Genomic DNA, 23,229 nt, shown 5'->3' with positions numbered 1-23,229 from the left:
CGTAAACGACAGGTCCCATCTGGGGCCTGGCGGCTAACAAGCCAGAGGAACAAGGGGCACAACATATTACACAATACATGATCCACACACTTTTAAACCTCTGGCCTTGACAGCGTACTGTCCTCGATACAAAGAACATACGCGGAGATGGGGTAAATCCCTGGTGCCGTTAGACCCAAAAAATACTCTGTACTCTGTACTCTGTGAAGATCAACAAGCTGGTGGTGTAGCAGTTTATCATAAGAGAGAAAATCATACTCATGTTTGTACTTCTCATATGGAAGTGATTTATTTACAAACTGTTGGCAAATGTCTATGAGTGTTAGACCTGTCGAAGACATTTGTGCAGCTGAATACCTTCTTCCTGATGATCAAACAATATTGTCGGTAGTCATTTACATTTCACTTAGCCAAAAGATTGAACACATCGTTGAATTCATCCATTTCATTTTACTTCCTTACAAGATTGAAGGAGCTGCACTGCTATAACAATCTTCTCACAAAAAATTGCGACTGAATGCCAATGATACTTAGTGGAGATTTCAATGTTAATTTCCAGATACTCAATCGAAACCTTTTTTGACTGATTCTGAAAAAATAAATTTGGACTAATGTTAAATACTTCTAGATCTGTATCGACTACTAATCATGGCACTATAATTTATGCTGTGTTTCAAAGACATTTACACTCTTTACAATCTTAAGTGTATGTATCATATTTTAGCTATCACAAACCCATTGTAAGTAAATTACCTATTGAACATGTATAGCAACCTCAAATTCATGAAACTGTTAAAAAAAAATAATTGCTTTAAAATGTTAAACTTGTTCAGATTCTTTTCATACTAAACTCCTTTAACTTCATCCAAACCAAGGGTGTTTTCACAGAAAATAAAACATCTTTCATGCATACAGGGTACACACACACACTGGTTTTTTTTTTATGCTGCTATATAAGCTGGTGTCCTTGTATTATTTCCTACTACTAGTACTAAATACAATCAATGTGAATGTTGTGAGATTAATGATGTACAGATAACACAATCTTATCTATTTCATAGGTCACTACAGTCAAGATTAATTCCTCTGAAAGATTCAAATATTGTTATCTTAATTACGAATTCTAATGTTCATCATGAGCTGACGGGAAGTGAATATGTGACCAGAAGAAACCACTGTAAAGCAGCAGCTGACATCCTAGGAAAATGTAGTCTGAGAGATGCTACCTTAGAAGATTTACAAGGTTTGTCAATATAAGAGGCTATCAAGGTTTGTAACATAAGAGACTATACTTAAAGAGTTAGATAAGCTCCTTTTAGTAACTTATTGAAGAGGTAAGTTATTAAAAACAAGATAAATTAAAGTTTATCTTTAAGCATATCCACAAAATTTGCCACTAGAAACTCCACTGTAATTCTCTTGTCTTACTACTAAGAGATATGTTGAAATGTATTTTAATAGTTAGCTTGAAATTCCTTTAACTCTAAAGTGATAACATGGCTTCTAATGGACTGAACTGGTTTACCTCTTCTATTTCCTTTGAATTTTGAAGTGGGATTATATTCTTCCATTATTCCTAAATAATGATATAATATTTTCTGTTTTTATTTAGATTTGCTACTTCGTTGAAAGGGGTTAATGATTTATTTAGTCTAGGTTACTTAGGCAATCTTATCCATATTTTTTGTAATTGCTTAAGTGTAGTAATGGTAGTAGAAATAGCAAACAATGCAAGAAAGCAAGCGCGTATAGCATCATCCAAGAAAAAAAAAAAAAAAAACAACATACACAATTCACCCATCCATAAAAAAGAAAATAAAATATCAAATCAAACTGACCACATATTATGTGTTCAGTTTGATTTGATATCTTACTGTGAAGAGTATGATGATTGTCTACATGCAGATGGTTTGGCATGCAAGTATGAGTGTCTTATTGGTGACTTCAATCTGCCCCAGATTGATTGAAATAAGTGGAGGGAAGACTCACCACAGGGAAAATAATTTTTTAAATAAACTAAATTAGTTGATTTATAAAGCTTCTTAATGTACCGTCCGTAGCCGAGTGGTCAGGGGCGGGAGTGCAGTAGCACACGCTCTTTGAGTAGACCGGGGTTCAAGCCCCTGACTGCTAAATACGGTCGATCTGCCAACCCGCACTGGACCAGCATGGCAGATTATGGTCCATTTCCCTCAGCATGAATTGTTGAGGCTTCCATCCTGCAGTGGGTTGATAATGGCTGCGGTTAACTTTTTTTTTATGTAATCGACTTAATAATAATAATAATAGCAATAAGAGCTTAATTGACAGTACTCACCTCAATTGATCTGCTTAGTTACATGGTATTGAAGTGGAAATGAAGTTTAAAATAAGTTAAAATAAATAAACATGGAATTGTTAAAAACCTGTAATTAAAATATGCTCAAGGAAGAAGTGCACTTCCTCATCTCTGGTTGTCATATATAAAATATTAATACGAGAACAAGGTGAAGCCAATAGTCACAATGAGCGACTTTCATGAAAAACATTTTCGGTTGGCAATGATAGGAGAAAAGGAATTATGTATTTAAAGAATTCCTATGTTCCCATAATGCATTTTGAGATGTGGGAACTTTACGTGCATAAGGTTCCAGACCAGTGAAGGGTTGGTTGGAAGTTTTGTGTTTAGAACATTAAATTTAGTGTTATGGCGATACCATTCTATGACAAGTGCCTCGTGTTGGAAGATTTTGTAACTAGATCCTAATTTAATAATTGCAAGGGCTGAATTGATTAGGGGATTGTGGTTATAAGAGTGCATGTGTTCTGTAAGTTTTGTGCCAGCTTGATTAGTTCTGAAGCTATTATGGTGGTAATAAGCACGTGTATTGGAAGTTTTTGTGGTGCCATATTTTGGGGTAGTGCTCCCGATGTAGCATGTGCCAAGCTGGCACCGAACTTACACAACACGTGCACTCTCATAACCACAGAGTTGATATGATAATATGGGATTACTGCTACCTATATGTAGTGCTTTGCATTTGTCAATTTTAACCTTCAGTTTCCATTTCTCAGTCCATCTACCTAATTTTTCTAGATCTTGTTGCAGTAGCATAGTCATTAACAACCTCGCCAACCTCTTATCATCTGCAAACATGGACATTATGCCTGATATATATATATAGAAAACAATGGGCCAACATGGAACCCTGGGGCGCTCCACAAAGAGAAGTGTGTGTTAATTACCACTCTATCCTCTTCCACTCAACCATTCCTTTATCCACACTGCTTAAATTTGTACAGCAATCCCCTTTATGTGCAACTGTATCAAAAACTTTCCCGAAACCAAGTATATATCAAAATAATTTTTTGCATTCAGTTTATTTGTGACCACATTGTAGTATCCGATCAAATTGGTCAGACACTTCCCCTTAACAAACCCATGCTGTGTCTGAACTATAACTGCAGTCTTGTCTAGATGATCCTGCATTACTTCTTTAACCATTGACTCCATTATATTCCCTGGAACAGAAGTTAAACTAACAGGTCTGTAATTACTAGTGTCACCCTTTGAGAACTGGGAATACAATCACATTTCTCCAGTCTGTGGGGACTTCCCCTGAATCCAAGGGTGCACTCATAATTATAGCTAAGTGTCTGCTTACTTTAATACAACTGGATAGATACCATCCACCCCCAGCTGCCTTGCTTATGTTTAACTTCAATTTTTCTTCCACTTTCCTTTCGGTTGTTACAAAATTATTTAGCTCTCTGTTAGAGTTGTGTGTTCCATTAGGGCCACATGTGGTCTTAAAATCCCCAACTGTAGCATGCTCCAGTAAAAGCAATGCAAGAATCATTTACACTTCTGCCTGTGGCTACTGTTAATCTATTTGTTTATCTTCCCAGGCAGTTTGTTAATTAAATCCTGTTTTAACCGAAAATATAAAAAATGATAAAAAATATATAAAAAAAGTGGATAAGAAAATGGACTATTAGTTGCTTCCATCCTGTAGGTATCCGGTTTACCTCTAAACTTCTGCAAACTGTCAGTCTAAAATATCTGTGGAGGGAACTTGTTTCAGACAGCAACAACTCACTGGCTAAAAGAAATCTTCCTACAATAAACCTCTTACCCCAGCATTTTCAATTTATGACCCCTAGCTTGCACTGGAACTCCTAGTTCTGAAATCCTTTATAACAATGAAAATTTTGCCTTCAGTACCTTGCATTAAACTTCATTTGCTACTTCTCAGCCCATCTACCTATTCTTCTAGATCTGGTTGCAGTAACATTTCCAGATTACCAACTTTTAGCAAACTTAGACATTAAACCTGATATGCCCTCATGAATAATAAATATTGAAAACAACTATAGCACTGAACCTGTTGGACTCTGCTAATACCAGTAATCCAAAAAGAGCAGTGCCCATTGATGATCACTCTGTGTTTTTCCACTCAACCACTGCTTTATTCATAATAGTAACTTGCCATGGATAAAGTAATTTGTATACAGCAGTCTTTTATGTGGTACAGTATCAAAGCTTTTTTTGCATCCAGGTGATTTATTGTACCCACTCAAATTGGTCAGACAAGATCACCCCTTAACAAATCCATGCTGTGACTGCAGTATAACAAGCATTGCTCTCTAGATGGTCCCATTACTTTTTTAACTAGTGTTACCATTATAATCCCTGGAAGTGAAGCCAAGCAAGTTTGAAATTACTTACTTCACCCTTTTGTAAATAAGAGAGAGCAATTGCACATCTCAAACCTATAAGGGATCCCTCCCCTTTGAATCTAAGAATGCTATCAGGCCAAAGGCCTGCTTGCCTCAATTGCTGTTTTTCTTATAATTGGAGAGGTCCCGTCAGCAACTGAGGTAAGCAGGCCTGTGTTAGGCTCCCTGTTAGAATTTGATACATTCTTGGCATCCCATCCCTTAAAAAATCTGGAAATCCTTTCTGTAATTCTCCATGCTAGAAATTCTTTTTCTCTGTACTGTTCTCTACTCTAGAAATCCTTTCTGCTGTTTGTTTGTTTGTTATTTGGTTTTTAGGAGCATTAGCAACTAAGGCCATATTGCTCCGGGAATATGCGGTGGTCATTCCCTGACATTTCCGCATCCTCCGTATTTGGTGGTGACGGGCTCGAACCCCGGTCTAATCAAGAAGCATGTGCTACGCACTGCTGCTCCTTCCCACCTGGCTACGGAGGTGCTCCCCTCTCTGTTGTAGTGATATTGTAGTCAGAATGTTTTTTTTCACATGCTTCCACTGATTGAAGTTATTTGTTGTGATAACTAGCAAAGCATAGTTCAGTGAATATTAATCAAATAAATGCTGTCTTTGGCAAAAAAATGAACTACTTAAAAATTTTTCATTTTGGGAATCAGTTCTACATATTCCACAATTCGCACATCTTGATTAGGTTTATTTTTATTTGAGTTTAGGGTTGAATTTTAGAGACGGTTATTAAAATTAGGAAAGTAATCAGTTTAAAGAATATCACTTTATATTCCTCCATTCATACTTTGTGCCTTTTTTTTAATATATGCATTCTTTTTGTTTTATTATTTGAGCATGCTTATTTTTTCAGGAGGTAAGGAACAGATGAATGCGGAAATGTATAATCGTGCTCACCATGTCATAACAGAGATTTGGAGGACTGAGAGTGCAAGTAAAGCCCTTGAAAATGGAGATTATAAAACATTTGGTCAACTTATGGTGGAAAGTCATATATCTCTTAGGTGTGTACAGAGTATGTTGGCTCCTAAACTACTAATGTGGATATAATATATTAATTAATATTAAAAAATATATCTTATTTCCATATGCTATTAAATAGCCATTCTTTTCAAATTGCAAAGATGCCTATTTTAATTGCAATCTTATTTTGGATTAAGGTGATTTTAATGTATATGGAAACATTTTGTGTTGCATTCCTATTTCTTTTTTCTTTCTGAAGGGATGATTTTGAGGTATCCTGTCCTGAACTTGACCAACTTGTAGAGATAACTATGCAAGTTGAAGGAGTTCATGGATCTCGTATGACTGGAGGAGGATTTGGAGGATGTACTGTTACTTTAGTTGACAGCAATGCTGTGGAAAAGGTTATAAATCATATTAAGGTAAGTCAAGTATGAAATTTTCATTCAGTGTTCTTACACAAAAATATACAGGGTATCCATAAATTATTTACCATATTCCAAATGATTATCAAGTGCAAATTAGAGCTGATATATGAATAATGTTTGTCATCTGAAAGGGCTGCACAGAGCTTTACATAGTATTATGCAGATGTCACTAGCGTTGATAACAGTTGCATCTTACAACAAAATGACATTGTACATAGCATTAAAATACAACAGAACATATGTGCATTGTGGTTTTCTGAGTTTAAATCTGTAGTTACAGTGCAAAGGCACTGGAAATATGGAGGTAAGGTACCTTCAGGCAAGTCTATTAAGCAATGGGTAGAACAGTTTAAGGGAACTGGCAGCATCTAGCAGAAGGGTGCGGATTGGGCTGCAGTAAGTGTTGAGAATGTTCGTGAAAGTTTTACGCGCAACCCAAGGAAAAATCTATCCGTTGTACTAGTAGAGAACTAGAAATTCCCTGATCAACCATTCATAAGGCTCTCTGCCACCGCCTGAAACTTTATGCATACAAAATCCAGCTTGGGCAGGCATTGAAACCGGACGATCTGCTAAGTTGGAGAACTTTTGTTGTAGATATGCTTAATAGGATTGAAAATGATGACTTCTTGAACAAAGTTGTTTATAGTGAAAAGTCCACCTTCCACCTGTCTGGTAAGGTAAACCACCACAACTACAGGATCTGGGGCAGAAAAACACCTCACGTCTTTAGTGAGCATGAACAGGATTCCCAATTGAATGTATGGTGTGCTCTTTTCCATAACTGACTTGGACATGCTAGAACATTTTTTTGATTCTGCAGATGGCTGAACATTGGGCTTTGAGTTTGCAACAATTTTTCAGTGAGCATTTTCAAGGCTGATGGATTGGATGGGGAGGACCAATTCTCTGGCCCTCTCACTCACCAGATATAATTACACTGGACTTTTTTCTGGAGATTTGGTTAAAGGATCAGGTGTATTGTATTCCTGATGCAAATCTGGATTAACTTCACTGCTGCATTTGTTTCTGTGATGCCTCGCCTCAAACGCTAGAAAACAGTCCAAAATTGTAAACTGTTTGGGCATCCTATGTGCTACAAATGGTACCCACATGGAAACACGAGTTATAATAATTTGTTATGTGATCAATAACTTATGGACATCCGTATTGAATACTCAAGTCACTGAAAACATATCCGTTAAGAAAAATTTGTATCTGATCAAACATATTCATGCCTACATATCCAGATTCACAAACTGGCTTTCTACATTTTAAAGTCTCAATGCTACACCATGCAAGGGAATGATGTATATTAACTGTATTAATGTGCAGAGACTAATGGGTTGAAAGTAATTTTAAACTTAGAATAAAACTGTGGGTGTCTCGACCCATGATAAAAATTATTGATAATTATTTCCATAAAAGTATCTTAAATTTAAATGTTTACATATATATTGTTAATATTTATTAACGATATATATATATATACACTGATGAATCAAAACATTATGACCAGCAAGTTGTTATGCAAATCAAAGCAATTTGCAGGTGAACTGCGGTGCAGGCACGTGTCGGGACAGTATAAAAAATACCTGATATGAGTCAATTATACTTCTACTATTCATGTCAATTATTCTTTTACTATTCAGGAATGTAAATGAATCCTATTAATTGGAAAAAAAAAAAAAAAAAAAAAAAAAAAAGGGAAAAAAATGCAGCTTATTAGTAAGAAGTAGAGAGATTGTTATTTGTAAGAAAAAAATAAGCATGCTGATGATAGAGGCATTCATACCAGCATTCCTTGCTGCAAAAAAAAAAAAAAAAAAAAAAACACACTCAGGCAAAATTATACAATACTCAATCTTTAGTGAAGGAAAAAGTTTCAGTAAAAAGGCCTTTTCACAGCCTATGAATATTCCACTTTTCATATATTACAGCATCAGTTCTTTGGTTAACAAAGAATGAGAGAGAGAGCCCTACAAAGGTGCATGCTCAAATGTATGGACATGCAAAAACTTAAGAAAAAAATATATAATAAAGGCATGTGTGGGGGAGAGATAATTAACACCTGATATAACTATTAAAAAGCAAAAATTGAGCACTTAATACATTGAGTGAAATGCACAGAACTGCATTATTATTTATTTTTATTAGAATTTAAAATGGGTTAAAGCAATGCAAAATTCTTTCCAGTACAGAATATATTTCAAGATAAGTTCCTCTTTGGTTTCATATGCATTTAATTAGATAAGTGATCATTGTTTTAATGGCTCATTCTTATTATCCAATCATTTAGTATATAGACAACTGTAAATTATACTGTACAATAAAATGATATTCTCTTTAGCATGAGTCATCAAACCAGTTCTGTTCAGTATCTTAAATTAATCAGCACATTTATATAGACATTTAATGAGGATAAAAGTTTTTAATCTATAAATGTTTACATATATATTGTTAATATTTATTAACAATATATATATATATATATACATATATACAATATATATATATATATATATATACATATATACAATATATATATATATATATATATACATATATACAATATATATATATATATATATATATAACACTGATGAATCAAAACATTATGACCAGCAAGTCGTTATACAAATCAAAGCAATTTGCAGGTGAACTACGGTGCAGGCACGTGTCGGGACACAGTATAAAAAATACCTGATACCGAGCTCCATCAATCAGCTTTACTCTTGTTCTTCAGCGGACTTAAGTGAGTTTGACAAAGGCCAAATTGTAATGGCCAGACGACTGGGTCAAAGCATATCCAAAATGGCACAGCTGTTAGGATGCTCACGGTCACCCATGGTTAGTACCTACCGAAAGTGGTCCAAGGAGGGGGAATCCATGAACCGCCAACGAGGCATTGGACAACCTTGGCTCATCAATGCTCGAGGTGAGCAAAGGCTCTCTCGGATGGTATGGAAGAGCAACTGTGGCACAACTCTCCAGTAATTGGAATGCTGGTAATGGGAGTAATGTCACAGTACACCAAACCCTGCTGAAAATGGGGCTGTGTAGCCGCAGGCCACTGCGTGTACCCATGCTAACCAGGGTTCACCGGAGACAGTGCCTACAATGGGCACGTGAGCATTGAAACCAGACCTTGAATGATTGAAAGGTTGTCTGGTCCAATGAATCACGTTTCCTGTTGCACCATGTGGAAGGCCAGGTACGTGTGTTGCTTACCTGGGGAAAGTGATGGGTTGGATGCACCATAGGATGAAAACAAGCTGGTGGCAATGGTGTCATGCTTTAGGCAATGTTCTTCTGGGATACCCAGGGTCCAGTCATCCATGTGCCAGGCACTCTGATGTTAACCACCTACCTAAACATCATTGCTGACCAGGTACAACCTTTCATGGCAATGGTCTTCCCCCTCTTTCAGCAGGATAATGTGCCATGCCACATCGCCCGGATTGTTTGAGACTGGTTCGCAGAACATGGACTTCCAAGTACAGTAAACCCCCGCTATTCACGGGGGTTACGTTCCTGAGAAATTCCGCGAATACTGAGTTATGGCGCCCATGGTTATAAAAGGGTTCCGTTCCAAAGTATGAAATATATAACAAAAATTAGTCTAAAATTTTGTCTGTACGTATTATGTGTATTTACCTACATAATGACTATGTACATAGACAAACGTAGAGAGTAAGTACATAAAAAAAAAAAAAAGCATAAGGCATCGAAATGAAAATAAGAAACAATTTATTAAATGTAATACTGTACATATTTATTAGACATTTTAAAGAAACCTTTCAAAAACATATCAAGAACATGGGTTGCTGGGCGAAAAATAACCATATCGATTTTTAAATCTTTCAAACCAGCCTTTGCTAACTAAAAAACTTATCACGTCAGTGTTATCACCAGTTTCACTAAAGTGTTGATAAAGGTGTTTTGCCTTTTCACAAATGATAAGTGAACTTAACGGAATTTTATTTTGAGTTCGGTCTTCTATCCACAGATTTAAAGCTTTTTCCATTTTTTCTAATTTAACATCACGAGTTATAGAGCAAATTTTTGATGCAATTAGCGCGTTTTCACGGACACTACGGCGGATTTTTTCTTCCGATTTCTTGATTGATCGTACCGTTGACTCATTGATTTTATAATGTTTTGCCACTGAGGAGACACTTTCACCATTAGAAATTTTGTCTAATTGTAACTCAATTTTATTCGCTAATGCCATCACCTTCTTTGATATTTTCACAATTCCCTTTTTATTCGCGGCCATATTTTTGTAGGATTAGAAAAGAACTTGTCCACAATAAAGTCACTTTCTTTTAACTTTAACACGCTCGAAAAAGTCTGTTTACATCAACACACTGCAAAATGGTAGATTTTTCACTTTTGTAAACGTATCAATTAAAAGCAAGAGATGAAACCTTCTATGACAAGCGCATTACACATACTGAACAAGGATTAGCTTGAAACATCCGCGCTCGCGATTTTGTCACCCCCCACCCATTGAGCGCAGGACACTTCCTTTTTACACCTTTTAAGTTATTTTTATTCATTTTTAGAGAATAAAGCACAATTACAAAATGAGGAGGCACACTTGATACACATAAAGCTGTGAGCGTGTAGCAACTGGATAAACAACACCATAAAGGCAGAGACAACTCTATTAACACCTCACTAGCTCACATTTTACATTTCTGGGGGTTACTACCATAAAACAATAAAAACAATTTCCAGTTGCGTTCCTGCTAGTGGAATCTGTTATAAACTGGTAGTGAACTCTATCTAATTGCATTTGCGATAATACCGATAGCTGGAATTGTGTTGGTTTTTAAGTTATTATGGTGAAATGTGTAGAAACTGCCATTTCTTGTAAACACAAAGGCGAATCGTGCATATGCGAATTCAGTTCGTGTTATATAAGATATCGTTCCCCTAAATCGTGTAAGATTGAATTAGTGTAGTGTAAACACGTGTTATACGACGACTGACTGTACTACTCTGTGGACTGGGCAAAATGATTTTAGACACACCCATGTTTTTTTCATGGCGGAAAATGTTCACGGCGCTTTAAAATTCACATTTTTTTAGGTTTAAATCAGCGACCGCGAATACGCGAATAGCGGGGGTTTACTGTATTGTCGTGGCCTCCAAATTCCCCAGACATCAATCATCTGTGGTTTGTGTTGGAACAGCAACTCTGATCTGTGTCCCAACCACGGACCTTACAGGAGTTTAAAGGATCTGCTGGTACCAGATACCACAAAGACACATTTAGAAATCTTGTGTCCATGCCTCGCCAGGTACAAGCTGTTTTGGCAATATGTGGAGGCCCACCATCATATTAGGTACGTGGTCATGTTTTGGCTCATCAGTGTATATACACACACCAATATATTGGTTATTTCTTAATTACAAGGGCCCCATTTGGTCCTAAGAAGGGTTCCTGCAGAGGACCCAAAATGTACCCTATAAATTTTAGTAAATTTAAGAGCTTGAGGGCTTTGCACCTAATTTGTTTCAATAAAACAAAAAATCTGTTTCCTCATTTAAGGGTGGAGTGGGGGTAAATTACATTAATATATATAATAATGTGTATGTGTGTGTATATATATATATATAGAAGCAATCTGGGGGGGGGGGGAAGCAGATGAGTGAAGAAACAAATGAGAACATAAGTAGAAATGGAAGGAAAATGTATCTAAAAATTTTGAAAAAATTTATTGGCAAATGCAGCCAATAAATTTATATTCCACTGCTATGTGGAGGCCAAAAAAGTGAGAGGCATCACTAAAATGATACAATAAACCAATCACAAAAGAAAAACAGATATAGGACAAACAAAGCAAGGAACAAAAACAGACGTGATTTTGTTTCAGCAGGCTGGCATTTCAGATGACTCTATTCATTGCAGTGATTTGTTCATGACTGTTGTATCCAGAGGCCTTCTGACAAGATTGGATACAACAGCTGTCTATTTTTTGCTCCTTGCTGCATTTGTTCTGTATCTATTTTTCTTTTGTGGGTGGTTTATTGTATTATTTTAGTAATATTTCACATTTTTCTTGGCCTCAGCTTCAATTTATTACTAATTGGCCTATAACTTTGGTTGTATTTGCCCCTTACATATTTTTCAAAATTTTTAGACATTCCTCGTCTCTTCGTTCATTTTCAGCTTTCTTTTTCTTTCACATTACTCCTATATGTTATGCAACATGTTGGATATTGCTCATGCAGCCACTTATGTTAGCAGTTGTCTCACTTTATTTTTTATAATTATTAAACATTTTTAGTTTTATCTATATAAAATGTATGCTTGCTTTAATTTATATTTAGCTGTTTATCTTACTTGCAAGTGTATATAAACTGTTGGGCTCTTAATGATTTTAGTCAAGCTGTCTCCGAGCTTTTTGCTAAGGTTTATCTAATTTTATTTAACTTCTCTCAAGTGAATACTTGATATAGGTTGTAGGAAAGTGATTGCAGATTTGTGGGGAACCACCAGTGCTGCTTGACCATAAGTACTGTGTACTTGGTTATAGGTTAGCAACCAATTATTGTATATTGCATGTTAAAGAAACGTAGGTTCTTTTGTAAATACAGATTTTCAGAATAATGGCACCTTCAGGGATTCAAGATGCTGTTATTACGATTTTTCCATTATCTATAAAGTTTTATATTTAATGCACAAATAATGCTAAATAAGAAATAGAGATTAAGAATGCAATTTTATTAACTGCACATAAAAAACAAACATGCTGACGATCCGATGTTATATTCTGCAATTAATACACTCCTACATTATATCAAGTTTGTCACTAAGCTTTAATGTTCTTAATTATTCTCTTTTCTTCTCTGTATGAGGTTTATTAACTTTAGGAGCCATAGTGAATGGGTTTTAATTTAAAATAAATGCAAAACAGCACTATAATCCATGATATCACAGAATTCGCTTTCAAAATGGTAAATTTAAACAAAAACTTAATCACAAACTTGTCAGTTTCTTTTTTTCAGCACTGACAGATATCTACGCTGTATGTAAACATCTGACCTCAATGTGCCGTTATTTCAGCCGTCTAGGTTTGTAGCAACAGAATGAATGGCTAGCCAAGTCTTTTTTTTTTTTTTTAATGGTAACTCCAAGTATGAAGGGTTATTATAACTTACAACCTTCTGAATTACTGAAAGGTGCTGTAGCATCTTTTACTAATTGAGAGGGTTGAAGCAACCTTGTTCATACAAAGTGGTGGCTTAAATTAATAGAATCATTTGCCTTTCCACACTAATATTAACCTTTACAGAACAAAAGACAGTTCCATGTATTTAAGTAATTTATTTTTCATTGCAGAAGCAGTATGTTGGAAGCCCAACATTTTATATTTGCCGAGCAGAAGATGGAGCACAGTCTTGCAAATTAAATTTATAATTTTAAGGTTTTATATGCTTACATATACCTGGTTGTTTAACAGTGTTCATTTACTAAAATTTTACACTTCCAAAGGTAAAGCAATCTTCATTTGTTAAGTGTTTTCTTATGATCCAATTAATGATGCTTTCAATAAAAATTCATATGTATGTTTGTGGCTTTAAAATTGGACTGTTTTTCATATTTGTTGAATTCCTCTAAAAATTTAAACACTATTGCATTTTTTACTGTTAATGGCTCATGTAGGAAAATAGGTGGGCTTTGTTTCTTATGTCTGGGTGCCTTGTGTGGATCCAGTTTTTATCACTTTTGTTTTTAGGTAATGCTCTTTTTTTACTCTATTAGTAAAAAAAAGGATAGCATTACCTAAATTCACATGTCACAAAGGCAGTAACCTGCAAAGTATTCTTTAATTTAAAAAGAATAAGACAGAGCTTTCTATATGAAGTTCATTCAGACTAATGGTTTTAAATGAAAAACTACCCATCTGTGCGTGCATCTGCATACATATAACTAAGTGAAAATAACATCAGCCATTTCATAGGATTGAGATTTTCAGGGATCAAAAGCTGGATCAAACATGTTCCAGAAATTTTATAGTTCTGAGTAACTTATTTTCCTGGCCTTTGCAGGATGCCTAATTATTAGCAATGCTAATAATACTTCATTAAACATGAATATGTGCTAATCTGTGGCACAAAGCAGGCAGAGCTGTAATTAATTTTTATAACTTTGCTTCTATAAAAATTATCCTAATCTATGTACAATTGTCAAGTTTTACATTAAAAAAAACATTTAATTATAGGAACAAAAATCGGATTAGGTTTTACACAAAAAAAAAAAAAAATCCTATTCTATTGGCCACATTTTTCTCTAGACCTTGTTTAGATTTTTTTTTTTTGTTTTTTGTTTTCTGCCAAGTGTATTTTCTGTATTTAAAATTGTCTGAACAGGAGGAACCTTTTATCACCCCTCTTCTCTTTGGCAACAGTTACAAGCTGAATACACACAACCATAGAAATTATATACTAGTGCCTAGAAGCCACAGTTGCCTTGGTAGCTAACACGCTGACAAAAGTGTCCCCCCCCCCCCAACAACATTATCCTACTTATGGCTCAAAATTAAGCTCAAAGGCAGTAACCTGCCTTTGAGCTTAACATAAAAATTAACTCATCTTTTAATTTTCATAAATGACATCGATGAAGGGATAGAGGGCGTGATGTCTAAATTTGCAGATGTTAAAATTGGTAGAGTAGTTAATGATCACTGTCAAGCTGAGCTTCTTCAAAGAGACCTAGATAGACTTCAGGAATGGTCAGAAAAATGGCAGCTATGCTTTAATCCAACAAAGTGTAAGGTATTACACCTGGGAAACAGTAATTCCAAAATAACTTATTCACTTGGTGGAGTTCAACTCAGTGTTTCTCAATCTTTTTACTTTCGTGGCACATTTTCCAAAGAAGAAAAATTTCGCGGCACACCTACGTAGTCATAGAAGAAGAAATTTCTAAATTAAATAAATAGAACGAAAAATAATATTAACAATTTTTTTATTTATACTTATATTATATTTGTGTTATGCAAACAATTCTTACAACCAAAATAAAATATTCAGACAATGATGTTAAAATAAAAACGACGCTAGTTTTTTTTTAAGATTTTGCGGCACACCCTTTGAGAAACACTGAACTAAACCCAGTACTGGAGGAAAGGGACTTGGGTGTTACGATACGGTCAGACATGAAATTCTCTGAGCATTGTAAACAGGTTGCAAAGAAGGCCCATGGTGTCCTATCGATGATCTATCGAACTTTTGCAAGTAGAGATAGGGATGTGATAATCCCATTATATAAGGCTTATGTTAGACCACACTTGGAATACTGTGTTCAAGTATGGAGGCTGCACCTAAAGAAAGACATCAAGCTTCTTGAAAGGGTGCAAAGACGGGTAACTCACTTGGTGAGATCGGCAAAAGGGCGTCCTTACGAAGAAAGACTTCGAATATATGGGTTGCAGAGTTTGGAAACTAGACACCTTAGAGGAGATTTGATTGAGGTGTTTAAGGCTCTGAGAGGCATCAGTAAAATGAATGAGGACGAAATCTTCAAGATTATAAATGATGCTAGAACTAGGGGACATAAATTAAAGTTACAGGGAGGGGGAGGAGATGTTTAGATTGGACTGCAGGAAGTTTTATTTTAGCCAGCGAGTTATAAATTACTGGAATAAGTTGCCTTCATGGGTGGTAGAGGCCGACATTTTGGGGAAATTCAAAGGTCATCTGGATAGTACTTTCGGGTAAGGGAAGCGCATAGGATGATAGGTTTCATTTCCTTTTTTTTTTTTTTTTTTTATTAATTGTTATTATTTATTTATTTTTTTTGTTGTTTTTATCATTTTTTTTTTGGCTGGTGCAGCATAAGCCATAGGCTTTCTTGCACCATGGAGCCATTACTAATACTAACTAAAATCCTTTCTTCTGCAGAAATCAATGAAAGCCGATATGCTTTTGAACGTGAGTAAAATTCAGGTGCCCAGTCTTCATGCTTGAGACTGGGCACTTGCAAGGTGATCTGATTGACTGTTGACTTTAAATGGATCGAGCAAGCTTAATGCTGGTGGCATTCTTCCTCTGACTGACTACACACACATGAAGGGACATAAATCCAAACTGAGGAAGAATGGTTGTAGGGTAGATCTGCAAAAGTTTTCCTTCAGCCAGCAGGTAGTTAATGATTGTTGGAAGAAACTATCTATTATGGGAGTGGGTAAATTCAGGAAGAACTACGCAAATTATTGGAGATGACAGGTTATGTGGGGGATTTTTTTTTGGCTGATGCTTTATAAGCTTGCTTCCTTGCATCATATACCACTAATAAAAATAATAAGAGAAATACACAAAAAACAGAAATGTCCTTTATTTTGCAGCAACCTATCTTGCTCATGGAGTTTTAGCTATTTGAAAGAAATTATGTATTATGTGCACCAAACACCACCATAAAATCCAGACAATTTTTCTAAGGGGGGAGGGAATGAAAGATAAGAATGAATAATAAATGTGATTAATTAAGGATACATTATATTAAACACAAATATTGAAAACTTCATATAATACATATAGAGAAAACTTGATAAAGTAGTATGTATTACTGCTGCAAAATTGGTGAAGAGAGTAGTGTTATTCTCGATTATACTGAATTTAAACAAGTGATGCCTCAGACTAGCGCAACAAAGGCAAAGGGTTGAAAGTAGGAAGAGTACCATGGTTCAGGAGAACTGGCGGACAGCTGTTCTACAAGTCACAGCCTCAAAAAATATGCTACTTGTTTGATGATCGACCTGGAACATGACATGATACAGCCAATGGGATGTTCAATGTAGGGTGAGGATATTACATGGGAACTCTGCGATCTGCTGAGCATTAATATTTATGAGCTTGAAGAACAGAGTGAATGCCATCGAAGGAATTAAACTGGGAGTCAATCAAGCTGTCAGCTGCCCACCTCAATGCCAGAACTTTTAATTGTGCAACACAGAGGCAGAATATGCTGGTCTCACAGGAGGTAGTTATAGTTAGTGACTGAAATATGTTGTGTATGAGGAACAGGGCATGTCTTCCAGAGAAGTAGATGATTTAGCAGAGTGGTCTCCTTGATACCAATGGAGGAACATTATAGGCACATCCTTTCATGGCTGCAAAGTATCCACCTGTGAATTTGGCCTGATGTGATGGCTTCCTCATTCACCATTTCAACCCAATTAAGCACTGGTGGGACAGCAAAGAATGAGCTTTAGGGACTAGAGACCAGATTTTTAAACTGCTACAGCAGATCAACAACTGAATCAGCACAGACCAACACTTCTGCGGCAATCTTTCAACACCTCGCTGAGTTCATGCTGTGAAGAATCTAGGCAGTTCTGAGGGCTAAGTGGGAGCTATTCACTTAGGTAGGAGGTAGGTGTAATTAATCAAGTGGCCACTGAGAATACAGAAAGCTCAAAGCCATATAATTTGAATTTCCTTGATATCTTCATTGATTTGGACTTAACTGCTGATTTATAAATAAATTCAAGGGGTGTGTCAGGGTAGTAAACTATATATTACTTGGTCTCATCTGTGAATACAGTAATGTCAATAAAATGGGTGAATTTTAACTAGTTGGGACAACTAATGCTGATATAATAGGGCTAACAGAAATGCGGTGCCACCTGGAAATTAGTGATGTCTAGTTTCACTGTGGTATGTATAATGTATTTAGGAATGATAGAAGGGGTGATGCTTCTTATCAAAAGCAGCCCGAGTGCAAAATGAGCTTTTGCCGAGTCTGAAGTTACGTCTGCCAGCATAGAATCTGTGGTGAGTTAGCCAGAAGCAAAGGAATGAGTGAGGTGGGAATAATCTACAGACCAGAAGAATATGATGAGTCTTAAATGCAGATAGAATGGGCAAGCAAGTATGAATGCCTTATTATGGGTGACTTTAATCTGCCCCAGATTGATGGGAATATATGGGAGAGAAACTCACGATGGGGAAAAAAGTTTTTCAAATAAACTAGATTATTATTCGTACCAGCATGCTAGAGAAAGTACTAGGGGTGATAATATTCTTCACTTCATGATTACAAACGATTCAGATGACATTACAGGGTTTAAAGTACAGGAACCATTGTCAGGAAGTGATCATGCAATTCTCAGCTGGGAGATTAAGAAAAATGCTGCAATATTTAAAGGCACAGGTTTTAATTTCAGAAGAGGGGACTTCAACAGTTTAAAGCACTATATGGCAAATACATTTGAATTATGGAATACTTTTTAAAGCAAAAATCACAGAAGCCATGAATGCATACATACCTTTAGGAAAATTTTGCAGCAGTAGGAGGCCAAAATGGATGACTGCAGAGCCTGAATGGTCATCAAATAGAGCAGAAAAAGATAGCATAGGACAGTTACAGAGCAACAAAAAGTATTGAAGCCTACAACATGTATAGGTTGATCTGTAATAGTACCACAATTAAAGTTGGCAAGGACAAGGCAGCATATGAGAAAGCACTGGCTAAGGGACAAGGAATTTTTGAAAAACTATTTTCATGTATGTGAATAGGAGGAAGAAAAAAGCAAATCAACACAACTTAGTTGATTTCAATCCTTCTAAAACTCAGTCTTGTCTTATATCTCGCAAAAAGGATTCTTCTGCTCCTATGCTTATCTTTACTACCTTGACTTCTAATCTCTTGGCACAAGCACATTACACATATTGTTTCCTCTGCATCTAAAAAACTTGATTTTCTCTCGCTTTCGGCGTTACTTTTCTTCCAAACAGAAGTTCACTCTGTACAAATCGCAAATCCACCCTACCATGGAATATTGTTCCCACATCTGGAGCATTGCCCCCAAAACCTATTTCAGGCTTCTAGATTCCATTCAGAAGAAGGCAGTTAGGTTAATTAATGACTCCTCTCTAACAGTCTTTACACTCGCTGTCTCAGGTTCCAATAACCTTTCGTGTTTGGGGTTTTCATAAAAAAAAAAAAAAAAATCAGATTGGACCCTCGTGCATTGGGCATGGAAGAGTCTTAGCCAACCAAACTAATGTTGTGGATGAAATGAACCAGTACTTCACATTTGTCTTTACTTAAGAAAGATTTTTTATGCTGAGAAGAGGATGTGCTAGTGAGGCTGAGCCCTATGATATTAATGTTGTTGTAATTACAGATGATTGTTTACCAGAAAACCTTTTGAGCACAAAGGCAAGTAAGGCACCCAGAGGTGATGGCATACACCCTGTAGTTTTGTGGGAAAGCACGATTGAGTGTATTGCACCATTAAGGTTAATTATGAGGGAATCCAAACTCAGGAGAGATTCTTTTGGATTGGAGAATTGCTAATGTATTGCCAATACATAAGTGGTTCTAAGAGTGAAGTTAGTATACAGACCAGTTAGTCTGGCTTCGGTGGTAGGAAAAATCTTAGAGGCAGTGATTAAGAGTGCAATCCAGAGACATTTTGATAGATATAGCATTCTGAAGGACTCACAACATGAGGGTAATTCATGTTGTGAGTTCATGAGGGTTAAGGGTAAATCATGCTTAAGTTAGTAGGCTATTTTGACAATTACTCATGAGTTGGACTTAGGAAATAATTTTGACAGTTCATTTGGATTTTAAACAGTTTGAACATGTTGGGATTACTGGTAAGATTCTAAGATGGATTGCTGGGAGGCAGGGGGTTGTGATTAATGGATGTTCTTTAGATTGGTGTAACATCAGGAGTGGGGCCCCTCTAGGATCGGTTCTTGGACCACTGTTTCTCATTTGCATAAATGAGATCGATGAAGGGATGGAAGGCATGTCAAAATTTGCATATGATATGAAGTTGTTAATGATCAGTGACAAGCAGCACTCCTTCAGGATGACTTGAACAGACTTCAAAGATGGTCAGAAGTGGCAGCCATGTTTTGATGCTGCTAAATGCAAAGGTCTTACACTTGGGGAAAGCAATCCACAAATAAATTATATACTTGGTGGGGTTGAATTAAAAACAGTGGAGTTACAATATGGGCAGATATGAAGTTTTCTGAACAGTGTAAACAGGTAGTCAGGAAAGCCCATGGTGTCCTATCAGATTGCTATGCTGTAGAAATAGGGAGGTCATAACTCCACTGTATAAGGCAATTGGAAGACTACATTTGGAATACTGTGTTCAAGTATGGAGATCTCATCTGAAAAAAGTTAGAGCTTCTTAAAAGGGTCCAAAGATGGGCAACTTGAATGCGAGATAGGCAGAAGGATGGCTGTATAGGAAAGATTCCAATTATGTGGGCTACACAGTCTGGCAACCAGGCACCTCGGAGGTTACCTGATCAAGGTTTAAAAGGCGAGGGAGTAGTAAAATGAATGAATGTGGAATTCTCATTGTTCTAAACAACTTCAGAATTAGGGCTCAAAAATTCAAATTACAAGGCTTGAATTAAAAACAGTGGAGTTACAATATGGGCAGATATGAAGTTTGTTTGAATGAGGTTTATATTAGATTGCAGGAAGTTTTCTTTTAGCCAGTGAGTCATTAATAGCTGAACCAGTTTCCCTCACAGGTAGCTGAGACTGGATACTTACCTGTGTGAGGAGGAAAGCATGTGTTTATCTACTTGGTTAAGTTTTTTTTTTTTTTTTTTTGCCAGTGCAACAAAAGCCTGTGGTTTCCTGCACTATATGGCATGGTAAGAAAGCTGATGTTTTGTTTACAATTAACTACCTTTCAAATGGTATCTGTTTCCTAATACAAATGATGGGTAATGTGTGCGTGTTTAATTTCCAGCATTAAAATTATATTTTTAATGCTGGAAGTTAAACATGCACTAGATAGTCAATGAAGAAACATTTCAGGTGTTAATTCATTTATTAAATATTTTGGTTACAGACAGAAAAATAACCGAATAGTGCATAAACTGGAAAACGCAGCAACATCTACATAGTAGACATTTAGAAATGGAATATAACACTTCTGGTCTACAATCATGCAAGGTGATGCTGGAAAACTCAGCTGGAACAAATTATTGACCATTGATGTAAAGAATTTCTATCTCGAACAGCAGCTCAGCATTGGGTGGAATTGTAATATATAATTAAGGAAAAATTATTTATAAGTAGCTTAGAGCAGTGGTTCCCAATCCTTTAACTCATGGAATGGAAAAATTCCAGTGAAAGTTGACTGGTAAGCATGCAATTTATCACTTTTATTTAAATATAACCCAATATTTTCTCAATTTATGCATACTGTTAGGATTTAGGTCATGAATTAGTGACTGGTAACCACTGTTTAGAGCACATTAATTTCAGGCTTATTCAAATTATAAGCTAATAAGAATCATACTACTTTACACATTTCTTTATAAGTGAATCAAGGAAACAGAAATTTGAAATTAAACTCCCGTGCAGCCATGCCATGGTTTTGAAAGTGCCACAGTTATTTTTTAGTTCACACTACTCTGAAGTGCAGCTGAACATTGCTGCACCTGTGTCCCAGCCTACTAGAGGTACTTATCATGAAGCTTTCTCATATTTCTATTACTGGAATGCAAACTATGCTTTATATCTGCTAGGAACCACATGTAAAACCATGGCACAAACAATTCAAAGAAATTATTTTTCAAGAAAATATACTGATATCAGGAGTAACCCTGATAAGAGATTACATTGTCATTAAAGGATGTATGGAATTATTTTTATCCGTACAAGGATTATTTTTTGATTTTTCACTCTATAGTTTATAAAATTTATTTAATGGTTATAGTTATCAAATTTTATTTTCCAATCCACATGTAAAAACCATAATTATTATTAATGATTATAATCATTAATTACTTTTGAATGGCACCCAGCTGTGCAACAGCCTGAGGCAAGCATGTAAAATAAATATGATCATTATTGTAAATAATACTCACTCCACACATTGAAGGAAAAAAAAAAAAAAGGGGGGGGGGGGGGGGGGGGAAACAGGCTATGGCTGGGAGAACAGCAATAAATAACACTTTCTCAAATGAGAAGCTCGACACTTATTTCTAATCAACAGTAGGTAGAAAGTACACATACTGGAGTATTTGGAAACTAGTGACAAATCTGCAATATGGGAGCTGTGAGCTGCATAATATGCATGTAGTTAAGATCAAAGCTCGATAAACCCAGTCACCACCATATTAAGAAATCCAGGTTGGTGACTCATTTTACAGACAGTCTAGTAAACGTTAGGAGGGACTGCCAGTTATTTGTTTTATGATCACCAGTCTATCTTGCAAGGAATGGAATGACTTTCAACTATTGACAGCATTATTTTACGGAATGAATACTTGTTTAAGGATGTGGAAGGATAATAGCCCATTTAATAATATACAGCTCTAGTTAGGATAGCACAAAATGTTTCATTTATTTTTTTTCCTGATCAACAAGAAAGGATAAAGGCAATTTTTAAAGTTACCTGAAGGGCACTTCATAATCAGTTTTATTCAACACTGACTAAGCAGTCATTATTCCCCCCCCCCCTTTTTTTAATTGATCAGAGTAAAAAATAAAAAAATAAAGCCAAATTCATGATTTATAAGTCAGGTGTTTGCAAAATGAGATGTTAAATTATTGGGAGGGACTCAGTAAATTTAATGCCTCTCCCCCCCCCCCAAACTGTTACAACAGTTTTGAAAAAAATTTACCAAAAATTTAATAAGTTTTTAATTTTCAGTTTAATTTTAAATGAACTATTATAAAAATAATAATAATATAAATGGACAGCATAAAGTCAATCAATATCAGCTGCTTTTGGAAACTGGCACTGGCAACGTATGAATTCAATGCTAATAAGCAATGTAAACACCATTATTTTCACCTTATAACATGATTAAAGTAGTTGTATAGCTTGTGCAAAATTCCTAACAACTCTGTAGATATAATTGTCATTTCCTGGCCTTAAATCTTTGTTTAATGCTCTTTCTAACATATTCAAGAATTATTTCATATATTTGTTTGAGTACTGAGAAATTTCAAATCCCATTTTTAATTTTGCTTCTCATATTTGCTAAAATTTCTTCCCAACCAATTCTAAAATTGGCTATACCTTGCTTACAAAGTATCTTACTTCCATAAATTAACTTGTAATTACTGTTTAGCTGCAACTCATTTGTTATTCATACTGTTGG

General features: G+C 35.7%; 2 protein-coding genes across 2 annotated transcripts in view; one reads left to right on the top strand and one right to left on the bottom strand.

Annotated features, from left to right (window-relative positions):
* Positions 1-13,579, top strand: part of LOC150076659 (galactokinase-like) — an 80,014-nt gene extending 66,435 nt beyond the window's left edge. The window contains exons 5-8 of the mRNA XM_090385990.1: positions 1,062-1,243; positions 5,577-5,727; positions 5,946-6,108; positions 13,469-13,579. Of these exons, the coding sequence (XP_090242116.1) occupies positions 1,062-1,243; positions 5,577-5,727; positions 5,946-6,108; positions 13,469-13,546 (574 nt within the window). The 3' untranslated portion in view covers positions 13,547-13,579. The remainder of the gene's footprint in view (positions 1-1,061; positions 1,244-5,576; positions 5,728-5,945; positions 6,109-13,468) is intronic.
* Positions 13,580-20,923: 7,344 nt separating this feature from the next.
* Positions 20,924-23,229, bottom strand: part of LOC150076658 (uncharacterized) — a 61,571-nt gene continuing 59,265 nt past the window's right edge. Inside the window, exon 4 of the mRNA XM_090386024.1 lies at positions 20,924-21,157. Within this exon, the coding sequence (XP_090242150.1) occupies positions 21,097-21,157 (61 nt within the window). The 3' untranslated portion in view covers positions 20,924-21,096. The remainder of the gene's footprint in view (positions 21,158-23,229) is intronic.

This window comes from Mastigoproctus giganteus, chromosome 12, assembly GCF_048544385.1.
Source record: "Mastigoproctus giganteus isolate SK-2022 chromosome 12, ASM4854438v1, whole genome shotgun sequence".
NCBI classification, from domain to species: domain Eukaryota; kingdom Metazoa; phylum Arthropoda; class Arachnida; order Uropygi; family Thelyphonidae; genus Mastigoproctus; species Mastigoproctus giganteus.
This window is presented reverse-complemented; position numbering and strand designations above follow the sequence as displayed.